At 43.1% G+C, this 12,803-nt stretch overlaps 1 protein-coding gene across 15 annotated transcripts in view; it reads right to left on the reverse strand.

Annotated features, from left to right (window-relative positions):
* Nucleotides 1-12,803, reverse strand: part of CCDC88A (coiled-coil domain containing 88A) — an 81,981-nt gene that overhangs the window by 54,663 nt on the left and 14,515 nt on the right. For all 15 annotated transcript variants that reach the window (XM_062609278.1, XM_062609288.1, XM_062609269.1 and 12 more), the window contains exon 4: nucleotides 4,859-4,967. In XM_062609278.1, the coding sequence (XP_062465262.1) occupies nucleotides 4,859-4,967 (109 nt within the window). The remainder of the gene's footprint in view (nucleotides 1-4,858; nucleotides 4,968-12,803) is intronic.

Below are 12,803 nucleotides of genomic sequence, written 5' to 3' on the forward strand. Positions count from 1 at the left end.
CAGTCCCTGATGAAGAGTCCCTCCCCAGCATCCCTATAGCCCCCTTCAGACACTGGAAGCTGCTCTGAGGTCTCCACGCAGCTTCTCTTCTCCAGGCTGAACAGCCCCAACTTTCTCAGCCTGTCTTCATACAGGAGGTGCTCCAGCCCCTGATCATCCTCGTGGCCTCCTCTGGACTTTTTCCAACAGTTCCATGTCCTTTTTATGTTGAGGACACCAGAACTGCAAGTGAGGTCTCATGAGAGCAGAGCAGAGGGGCAGGATTACCCGACCCTGCTGGTCACGCTCCTTTTGATGCAGCCCAGGATACAGTTGGCTTTCTGTCTGCGAGCGCACACTGAAGCCGCCTCATGTTCATTTTCTCATCAACCAGCACCCCCAAGTCCTTCTCCGCAGGGCTGCTCTGAATCTCTTCTCTGCCCAACCTGCAGCTGTGCCTGGGATTGCTCTGACTCAGGTGTAGGACCTTGCACTTGGTATGGTTAAACTCCATGAGGTTGGCATCAGCCCACTCACAAGCATGTCGAGGTCCCTCTGCATGGCATTCCTTCCCTCCAGGGTATCAACCGAACCACACAGCTCGGTGTCATCGGCAAACTTGCTGAGGGCGCACTCAATCCCACTCTCCATGGCAGCAACAAAGATGTTGAACAAGACCGGTCCCAACACTGATCCCTGAGGGACACCACTCGTTACTGGTCTCCAGCCGGACACTGAGCCATTGACCACAACTCTTTGTGTGCGGCCATCCAGCCAGTTCTTTATCCACCCAGTGGTCCATCCATCAAATTGATGTCTCTCCAATTCAGAGACAAGGATGTTGTGTGGGACAGTGTCGAACGCTTTGCACAAGTCCAGGTAGCTGACATCAACTGCTCTACCCCTGTCCACCAGTTCTGTAGCCCCATCATAGAAGGCCACCAAGTTGGCCAGGCAGGATTTCCCCTTAGTGAAGCCCTGCTGGCTGTCACCAAGCACCTTGTTGATTTTCATGTGCCTTAGCATGCCTTCCAGGAGAATCTGCTCCAAGACTTTGCCAGGCACAGAGGTGAGACTGACTGGTCTGTAATTCCGCAGGTCATCCAATTTCCCCTTCTTGAAAATGGGGGTACATAAAAAAATCATATCTGAATTAATACTAGACTGAAAAACACATACTCTGATTGCACACACCTAAGACATTATGAGAAGGGAGAAAATGGCTTTGACCTACTCAAACATCATGAATTTCAAACATTACTTTCGTATCCTGAGATCTCAACAAAGCCAATTTTCAAACAAAAAAAAAAACAAATATGAAGTGCCCCAAAGGAAGTTTTAAATCAATAAAGAACAGGTAAAATATAAGGAATTCAATGAGTATTTATAGATACTACAAATGAAAATTACATATGTTAAGAAGTGGGGACTTGGCGGCTTTTTTGTTTTGTTATAATAGCCCAAATAATTCCATGATGCTTATCATTATGTATTATTATTATAAAGCTTTTCTTATTGTGAAGCACAGTACAAGCAGGGGTAACCAAAAGATGTATCTTCTAAGGATCAATGCCATTATCACCTCTTCTTACAACACCTTTACCCTGCTTCAAAGATGTCTGCCACCTTTTCTGTCACACGGTGCTAACTTCATCAGTAAGCTTGCTGCAACTGCTCTCCATTTGTGTTTATTCTATTAAAAACCTGCAATTGGAACTCGTGTGTCCCAAAATTCACATATTTCACTGTTGTTTAACCTGTAAAAATAAACTAAACCTATTTACAGAATCCTGCTTGTACAAACTTGTAGTGTTCATTAGCATTTATTCTATTAAAGATTTGCACATCATCTGCCAAATGAGGCTGACAAGGCACTCATGGGGCTCACTATTAAACCTCCCAAGCCCACCAAAACTTATAAGGGGATCAGTTCTCCTGAATCAGCTGCTGAGAACACCTCCACACACCTACAGGCTCAAAAGACTCGTTTGGGACCTAGTAAGATGCTGAAAGCAAATAAAGCAGCTTCCTTGGTAAAAAGACCTGCAATCCTAACTACAAAGAAGAACAAAGCTGACACAGGAACCAAAACCCTTGTATAATCTCACATAACATTCTAATTTTCAATGTTGTGCAAGTGCAGGTTTTTTGATAAATATATTTAACACACTAATGGAATAATTTGCTAAACAAATGTTTTCCACAGGTGGTATAAAAACACATAGAACAAACTAGCACGGACAAGCTCACAATAAAAAGTTCATAGCATAGTTTGGGTTGGGAAGGACATCCAAAGCTCATCTAGTCCAACTCCCTGCAATGAACAGGGATGTCTTCAACTAGATCAGGTTGCCCAGAACCACATCCAGCCTTGCCTGGAATGCCTCTGGAGATGGTGCAGCTGGACAACCTGTGCCAGTGTTTTACCACCCTCATTGTAAGAATTTCTTTCTCACATCCAGCCTGAATCTTCTCTCTTTTAGTTTAAAACCACCACCCCTCATCCTATTGCAACAGGCCCAGCTAAAAGGTCTCTCCCCATCTTTCTTATAGGCCCCTTTTAAGTACTGAAAGGCCACAAAAAGGTCTCTCTCTAGATTTAGCAGTTAGGATAACATAATGCTAAAAATTAAAAGCCCCCTTACAATTAATATCTTATTGCTACTGCAACATTCCAGACATTCTTTACTCTTGTACCTCAAGACAGTCATTATTTATATGTTTGACGACTCTCAGATCTCAGGCATCCCATTGAGAACATACACCTAGCAATGTACCTGTACAGCTTTCTGAAGCCCTCAGGTGTGAGGGCTCATGCCTCTGCTCTGCCAAGGTGTACCCCAGGCTAGGAGTGGCCTCTCAGCCTGATTACAAGGCATCCATCAGGCACTAGCTTTTCTGCCTTGGGTAATTTTACAGGTGACAGGAACTAACTTGACCCCTTCTTGAAACTGAGCATGCTATGATACCCTGCTAACCCATGCAGTGGCTGTGGGGAAACACTCCATGTGCTAGGCTGCACTACGCTTGAGAGGCAACAAAGCCTACAGCCCATCCTTCATCACTGCTCTCCAAACCCAGTGAACTACCACAATGTGTAAAGCTCCCTGCACACATGTGGGCATCGCTGAGTGACCATCAACACATGGAAAAAGCAATTTTACATTTGAACAAGTGTTGCAGTTTGGCTACTAAATGTCTTTACTCCTACTCAAATACCAGACCCGCAGTGCTTGCATGTAGCCTCACTTGTACTGTGTGGGGAGGCTGGCATCTCACAAGCCTCAGAGAGTGAGGAGGGAAAGAGGGGGAAAGTGTATGCAGTTCCATATAGCTCACACTTACGCAGGACAAACCTGAACCACTAAAGGCCTGGTGCCTCATTTTAACATTTATTAAGGATATTTTTTTATTTTAAAAAAGCTATAATAAAACATTTCTAACAAAGATTTGGAGTCATTCCAAGATAAGCTACCTAAACGCAAGCAATTCTGCCTGATAGCATTGCTGATACTATAAAGCCAAAGCAGCACAGGGAATGCTTTGTATTCAAAGTAAGATCAATCTTGCCAGTGTTCGACCAGTTGTGAAACACTAATGCCTGGTTGAAAATTATTACCATCAGGAAATAGAGAAGCATATGGGCCTTTGCAGCAGCACTTAGATCCACGTATAGTAGCTGCCAAGTAAAGAACAATGTGAAGCATGCATATGTGTAAAGTGTGAGCTAGAAAGACATACAGTGGTTGACCACTGCAGGAAGTGACAGCTGGGAATTGGCAGTGTGCTTTGGAGTTTCTGAAAACACACTAAGTGTGTACACATGAGGCAAAGCATACATCAGTGCAGGCTCTGCCATGATGCACTGCCAGAAGCAGATCAAAGATTTTCTCCCAGATGTAGACTCTTCTGGCAAAAAGGAGCAGAGAAGTGTGGAAGGGCACTAAAGGACACACTACAAGGGATACTGATGATATCTGCAGTGTATTCCTACCTTGCAACAGTCTTACAATACCTCAGACTATTGATAAGCACCTGTATGGACAGCCCAAAGGGAATGGCTTGAACCTGCCAGAACAGGGGAGACTGAGACGAGCTCTTAGGCAGAAGCTCTTCCCTGTGAGGGTGCTGAGGCACTGGCACAGGGTGCCCAGAGAAGCTCTGGCTGCCCCATCCCTGGCAGTGTTCAAGGCCAGGTTGGACACAGGGGCTTGGAGCAAGCTGCTCTAGTGGAAGGTGTCCCTGCCCTTGGCAGGGGCTGGAGCTGGAGGAGCTTTAAGGTCCCTTCCAACCCCAATCATTCTATGATTCTACTACAGCGTGCCCATGTGTACACCACTCTCTCCAGGCTAGAAGGGATGGTACCAGCTCTTACCTATTACACAAAACACACAAAAATTCAATGCCCATTTTACAGCTCTAGATTAGATCATCACTGCATTTACTATGAATTCCTATTTGATCATTGTCACCTCACTGACATTTCCTCCTGAAAATTAAATCAATTCTAAGCCCAATAAATTTCATCACATTTCTCTTACAAAGATTCCAATGATAACACTAAATGCACATGCGATGACTTCTCTAATAGGCACAAAACTTGCTACAACTCAAAAACACCAACCGATACTGCTTAATGTACTATGAGTATTCAAACATGCAGAATATTTATTATATAAACAGATCATCATTGCTCACATCCAAGTGTTTCCAGACTACTACCATAGCTGCAAATTAACCATGATGAAGAACGTGACCAGATTTATACACCACCCATGAAGTATCTCTAAATATTCTTATTTTTGTTATTAGGCATAACTATAAAAGAATACTCAAAAACAATTCCAGGCAAAGCACAATACAAGAAACAACTACTGACCTGATAGTAAGTTTTTATTTGTTTCACCAAAATAGACAGGTTTTGAATCCTTAGTGATGCATCGTTGTTCACTTTTTTGTTTATCCTCTGATTAGCAGACTTTGGATTACTGGAAAAAGAAAGGATAAATTAAACACACTGAACATTAATCTCTAATGTGCTCTCTATAAAACAAATGATACAGTCAATGTGCCAGCATAACAGCTTCTTGTCTTCGTCACCATGCCTCTTTTCTTTTTTTTCCCCTCCGCAAGTAAAGGAGGAGCTGTAGAAGTGACTGCCAAAGGCAGAAAGAAACAGTAACTTGAAACATGTGTCTCTGATAGAGCTACTCAGCTTAGCACCCTTTTTGGCTATTAGTGCAACATGTAATTGGGAGCACCCATCACAATAACAGGAGAATGAATACGAGAAGAAAGTTTTTGTGGCTCTGGCTCTGCACTTCTCCCTGACAGAATACAGAAAGCAGAGCACAGCTGTAATGTAAATATCCCAGCACACACACTGCAGACATCAGGAATCATTCTCACTGATGCAGACAATTACCAATAACAGAATTCAGCCTGGCTACATTATCGAATGTCTATATACTGGAAAGCTGTATGATGCTATTTAACTATCATGAGGCACAAGGCCAGAACATAACTTTCAGAACAATAAGCAATATGAAATCCATCATGCCAGCACACACTAAATTATCTCACAGTTATTTACAGCTCAGTGAAATCTGTCAACAAAGGCATTATTAATTGGAGTTATTGTCACGTATTCTCACATACTACCAGATTTTCCCCTGGCTTCAAAGAGGAAACCAATCCCTTTTTCCTTCACAAAGCAGAAAAGATCTGAGGAAATGCAGATGAGTCACCCTTTTTCAGTACCTCGTAATATACCAAGTTATTAGTCACATACAAGACAGGGTGACAACCACCATTTTTCAGGGAAAACAATGCAGAATCAGTGCAGCTCTCCCACAACACCCTGTACAGAACTCAAAAGTTATGGTCAGTGTGAAGCATCTTAACTTCTACAAAGACACTTAATACAGTTGCCCAACACAACTTTGGCTATTTAATGATATTATGGCATTGTTTAATGACATTACTGCCAGGTAAGTGTGCAGCTGGCTGGGACACTACACTCAAACTACTAAGTTCTCACTGTCACACTGGAGGTTCCTGCAGGGGTGTGTGTCTGCTGGGTCTGGTTTCGGTCAACACTGTCATTAATGATTTAGACAATGGAATACAGAACACTCTTACCAGAACTGCCACTGGCAAAAATGGGGAGGAAAAGAGGAAAAAAAAAAAAAAAAAAAAAAAAAATCAAACCAACACACACAAAACTTCAAAGAACATTATGGCAGTTGAAAACGATCACGATAAAGTGCAAAAGTGGTGCGACAGCAGCATAGTAGAATTCAATAACAACATGTACAGGAAAGGGGTTATAGTCAGGAATCAAATGCAGAAAGAGGAGTAACTTGTTATAATACAAAAATGACCTGAATATTATAGTGGACATAACCAAACACTAAGGCAAAAGAATTTACATTGCCAAAAAAACCTAATTCTTCAACTTTTTAGCACAAATATTGTTTAAAGAGAGGTACCTTAAGAGGGTCGACAAGAAACCTGGAGAGGGGCTTTGGACAAGGGCCTGTAAGGACAGGCCAAGGGGAATGGCTTGAACCTGCCAGAACAGGGGAGACTGAGAGGAGCTCTTAGGCAGAAGCTCTTCCCTGTGAGGGTGCTGAGGCGCTGGCACAGGGTGCCCAGAGAAGCTGTGGCTGCCCCATCCCTGGCAGTGTTCAAGGCCAGGTTGGACACAGGGGCTTGGAGCAATCTGCTCTAGTGGAAGGGGTCCCTGCCCATGGCAGGGCTTGGAGCTGGAGGAGATTTAAGGTCCCTTCCAACCCAAACCAGTCTGGGGTTCTATGGATGGTACAGATGATGTTTCAGTTACTAGACAGTCACACTCCAGGGAAGGTCTGCATCTGTACCTGTTCCACAGGTGAATCACCTGGGTTCTAAGCAGCATGCAAAGGCTCATCACAGCCTTTCCCCAGTCACCTGGGTGCACTGTATTGCCAGGTTACACACAGGTCCACATGCCCCCAGAGAGCAGGAACTGCCTATTGAACAGCACATCCAGAACACAGTGTATTCATTCCCACGGAGTTCCTCAGGAGGAGACTGAATGGAGCAGGTTACAGGTCAGCATGAGCTGTCTTGGCAGAACACCCAGAACCTGCAACCTGAACACCAGATGCTATTGATACACACAAGCTGAAGGCTGTGCAGAGGACACCAGAAAAAGGATGTACACTGTACGGAACATATCTAAAGAAACTACATGTAAGCAGCCTACAACATCATCCATACACACGATTCGTATGCTTCTATACAGATACTCAACTGTAACGTGTAAGTGTAAACCACCTGCAACCCAAACTAAGCTATTCCCTCTACTCCACTGAACTTTGTGGCATTATGATTTACTCTGATGCAATTTATCACTTTGGTAGTTTCATGTGTAAACAGCATTTACATATAATTTACCTACACAAACTTTAATTTACCTTTTACAGCTTTCTTTGGTTTTAGCATGTTAAGACATTTAGGGAGATACATTTATTATGTTGTTTTCTTCAGTTTACTGCTATCAGAATTTCCTGTTTTGTAAGCATGGACAGAAATAACATAGAAAAAGTAATGCAGGGAAAGGAAGTGAGATCACATACAAAATGCACATCCAACACAGTCACTTTTAGAAGAAAAGGAGTAAGCTTAGCATCTTTTTTCTCATATATATTAATACAAATCCAGGAAAATTAGGACACGGATTCTTAAATGGGTAATTGCTTCGTTCCTAATGCTCATCCCCACCTTCCTAAAAATACCATAAACAAAGTACATTTTGGAATACATTAGCCCAAACTATGTGACTAAGATGTCACCTTGGATTTATTAATTCAGCCAACCTGCAGCTGCAAACAGGACTAAATGGGCTAACAATGATTATGCTTTGGAGATGTGTAGAACCGAGCTCCTTTCCAAACTGAATTCATTCAAATTGGTTAAAATCAGAAGAGAAAATCCAGGATAAATCCTGCTGCCCTGCTGGCATACAGAGATCAGCTGAAGTCCCCTAGTTCGTATCTCCAAATGGCCGATTTGGGCCCTTAATCTTCATCTTTAATCTTAATGACTATCAGATTATCGCCAGGCTTTTTCATCATCTTCAGCAGCATTTCCACAGCCATGTATTTCAGATGGCTCTCCCTTTAGAGCACTCACAACAGAGGGCACTGGAGTTTCCTGGATATTGTAACAGCTCTTACTTCAGCATCAACACAAAAATTAGTGTGCAACCACAAGAATTCAAAACACAAATGTCATAAAAGCTCAGGCTTTCCACTTCCTCATTTCAAAAGCTTTACTAGAAAATTTAGATCTTGTAAGAACAAAAACTTTATCATTTGCATAGCACTATGTTTTCCTAATGAGTATGTAAACATACCACTGTGTTGGGCACCAACAACCCCATGCAACGCTCCTGGACTGGGGAAGAGTGCCTGGAAAGCTGCCCATGGAAAAGGACCTGGGGGTGCTGAGTGATGGAGCTGAACACGAGCAGCTCGTGCCCAGGCAGCCAAGAAGCCCCCAGCAACCTGGTCTGGATCAGCACCAGTGCGGCAGCAGGGCCAGGGCAGGGGTTGTGCCCCTGTGCTGGGCACTGGTGAGGCTGCACCTCGAATCCTGTGTTCAGTTCTGGAGCCCTCACTACAAGAGAGACATTGAGGTGCTGGAGAAGGGCCAGAGAAGGGCAGTGGAGCTGGTGCAGGGCCTGGAGTGCAAGTGTGATGGGGAAGGGCTGAGGAACCTGGGGGGTTCAGTGTGGAGAAGAGAAGGCTCAGGGGGGACCTGATGGCTCCCTACAAGTGCCTGACAGGAGGATGGAGCCAGGAGGGGCTGGGCTCTGCTCCCAAGGAACAAGGGATGGGACAAGAGGAAACAGCCTCAAGCTGCACCAGGCAGGTTTAGATGGAGCTGAGGAACAATTCCTGCCCCAGAGGGTGCTCAGGCATTGGAACAGGCTGCCCAGGGCAGGGCTGCAGTCACCGTTTCTGCAAGTGTCCACACACCAAGTAGATGAGGCCCTCAGTGCCATGGGTTAGTGGCGGCCTTGGCAGTGCTAGGGGAATGGTTGGACTTGATGGTCTGAAAGGTCTTTTCCAACAGCTTGTGGATTCTGTGATTCTGTAGATCTTTACACATTTTTAATACAAATTGTTCATATACCAATAGTACAAATGGGAAATTAACATAGAAACGAAATCCTAAAGAGTGCCTCAGATATCAGTGTGGAGGAGTTAAAAAATGGGCAGTTAGAGCCCAAGATTTCTTAGGACATAAATTCTTAGTTCCACATCTTTGACACCACTGCTGTCTTCATGTTCTTGTGAGACAGCGATAAACCTGTTCTTGCACAGGTAACTTCTGTTGCTGTTAACAGATGGGAAACAAGTGTGAAAACACCGATTGCAGGAACTTACAGTAGTAGTTACTCTAAGGTATGGGTTACCTTGAGCTTATTCAATAATATCACACAAAGGACAGACAAAGGGGTTGCTGGTAGCTCATTCTGCAAAACCATCTGAGCTGCAAAGGCTTGTGAGTCACACTCCAGAGCATCTGCAAGGAAAACATTCTATGAAATCAGACTCCACCATCCGCTGTCTCAAAGATGGGCATGAGAAGCTGAGGTGGGACTCCACTGTCCATTGTCTGAGAGATGGGTGGGAGGAGTTAAGACTCTTTCATCCATTACCTCAAGGACTGGTGTGAGGAATTGCTACAGACATGCAGCTGAAGAGCTGGCTGCAAGGTCAGTGAAACTGGTCTACCAGTGCAGTACATGACGTTAAGAACAGACGTATTCCCCCCCAACTCATAATAAAAGGGGGAAAAGGTAATGACCATTGGGACACCCACCTCTGACAATTACTATGGACCCTGGAGGACCCCCACCACCAAGGACAACTACAGACCCCCAGGACACTGCTGGATCCATGGTAGTGACTCTGTCTCTGCAACCCAAATCCTTGCTTTATTTCTATCTTTCTTCCAGTCTGCCCTATCACTATCTCTTTTTTATAACAGTTTCCTTGTTTATAATAACAGTCTTTTTGTAACAAACCAACTGATTGATTACAGTCCTTGACCTCACTTGCATCTTAATTTCACTCTTGGGATCACAAATGAAACAGGTCTGACGCTGGGGTTTCCTCCAGTTAGACCCTGATGGTTCTGCAGGACAGTATTTCACTATAGGTACTCACATACACCAAAGACAGAGCACATGAGCTCTGTGTTTTATTTGACATTACAAATATAAACCCTTGAAGTCGGATCAGGAATAGCAAGATGTCATTATACTGGTACCTGGATGTTGCACCTGAACACCAGCATTTCCCCTCACAGTACAAAAGTAATTCACATCTCTCACATGTGAGCACTACAGATACAACGCAATCTGGGCCCTTACAGAACACTGTAGTGGACCCTTGGCAACAGCAACACTGCGAATCATTCTTATGATTCATCTTCTCCATCATAATCCTTAGAAAACCAACAGCATATTGATCAACTCCACCAAATTATACACTGACAAAGATAGTTAGAAATTCTGTTGGTATGTACCAACTGCTGCTGAATGTAAAGTAACATTCATTTATTTCCACCAATTCACCCCACATATCATATCCCCCTCTCTCCATAGATGTATTTTTTCTGATGTTGTGCATACCTGCATCTATCAAGACCAACTCACATTTGCTGACAAATTCCTGACAGATTATGAAAATTCCAGGTTTCTTTCTTACAAAAGTTATACTGGGTCAAAAGGATTCATTCCTGTATCTCAGAACAGAAAGCATTCAACCTCTGCATTTTCTTTTTGGCATGAATTGCAGGCAGCAGTTTACCGAGACTGAATTTTCCTGCAAAAACTTGGGCCACAGATGTGCTCTTGGAGCTGTATCTTTATCACTTGAAAAACCCCCTCACAGGCCAGTTAAATGATCCTGTGCTAGTGCAGACTATCACCAAGCAAAATCAGAATGTCAGCCCCAGGACAACCTGGCGCACAGAATTAATTGCATTTCTCCAAAAGATTACAACACCAGGTCCACCAGAAAACCAGATCTCAGAGGTCCCTTGACATTTCTCAACAGAACTTTAAAACAGATTGTGCTAACAGGAAGTTTAACCCCTTGCTTTTGAGCAATAATAAAATTACAGTTGCTTAAATATCAGCACTAACATTATTAATCTCTACCAATCATTTCTAATGCAGTTAAACATAGAAACAGAGTGGTTTGGGTTGGAAAGGACCTTAAGATCACCCAGTTCCAACCCCCTGCCACAGGCAGAGACACCTCACACCAGACCATATCGCCTGAGGCCTTAAATACTGCCAGGGATAGAGCATTTACTTCTTTGGGCAGCCTGTTCCAGTGCCTCACCACCCTCACAGTAAAGAACTTCTTCCTTATCTCCAACCTAAACTTCCCTCTTTCAGTTTGAACCCACCACCCCTTGTCCTATCACTACAGTCCCTAATGAAGAGTCCCTCTCCAGCATCCCTGTAGCCCCCTTCAGATACCAGAAGCTGCTCTGAGGTCTCCACGCAGCTTCTCTTCTCCAGGCTGAACAGCCCTAATGTTCTCAGCCTATCTTCATACAGGAGGTGCTCCAGCCCCTGATCATCCTCATAACAACGTAACGCACTATAGCCCTTTGGGAAGTTTTATTTCCTTGATTTTGTCTCTTTGTGGTAAAGACTGTTGTATTGGCTTGTTATCCTTCAAACAAGGGGGGTAAGTTCTCATCACCACTCTCACTCAATACATGTGAGCAATGACTAGGGCGATTTTTACTCAGAAAAAAACTTCTTCTAACTCTTCCTGGAGTGATATCCTGTATCAATATCCTCCTGTGCAAATACCTTTCCTTTACCTCTCTGCTATGGTCATCTAAATCTTTCTAACCACATTATTTGATTCAGTGATTATACTTTATAAACACAGGATATTAATAGGCTCCCTACTAAAATGACCCACCTGTTGAAACATAAACATCTAAAATAAAGACCAGTTGATAGAAGACTCCTTCAGTGTTTGCATTTACCAGTGCTCCCTCATCAGCAGTCACTGATTTCAAGCTTTCAGATTATGTATGAAATGTCAGTTTTGACTTGCAGAGAGCATTGAACAGCCAGACCAGACCTGACAGATCACTTCTCACACTGTGCACTGTTACCAAAAGAGCTGTGATTACATCCTTCAGCAGATTTATTACTGTAAAAAGTAAACCCACCTTCATTCCCAGTACTGATAACCAGGTCTCATTTCCTCTGAACCTCCAACTTTAAAGCTCAGTAGTCTCCTTAATCCACAAAACACCATTTTAAATTATCTTCAGTTAGTCAATACAGTCCATCTTCTTAAATATCGATGTCTTAACTCATTCCTCTCCCAGAGGAAATAACACAGCACAATGTTAGCTACAAGTTTTCCGTTATATGTTGTTTGTATAACTGTAATTCGTCTGTCTGGTCCAAGCCCGGAACAGACATACTAATTTTCTCACCAAGCACTTGAAATAACTAATCAAATCTGCCTAGTTTTTCAGACAGAAAGATAAAGTTCTAAACATAAGCCACCAGAACCTGTACTTTCAAGAGCATGCATCTTTAGATCTGTTCACATTTTCTTGGCAACTAACTTGTAACAGATTTTAATAAATTACTTGTATTATAGTGAATTATTTAATTTCTATGACTAAGAAAATGTTGTAATAATTACATGTTTATTAATACCAAACCATTTTGCTCATTAGGGTACATTTGGTGCAATACCACTGAAATAAACTGGTATGTG

Source organism: Pezoporus occidentalis, unplaced genomic scaffold (assembly GCF_034315485.1).
Source record: "Pezoporus occidentalis ecotype Australia unplaced genomic scaffold, CSIRO_AGI_Poc_V1 ctg10, whole genome shotgun sequence".
In the NCBI taxonomy this organism is placed as follows: Eukaryota; Metazoa; Chordata; class Aves; order Psittaciformes; family Psittacidae; genus Pezoporus; species Pezoporus occidentalis.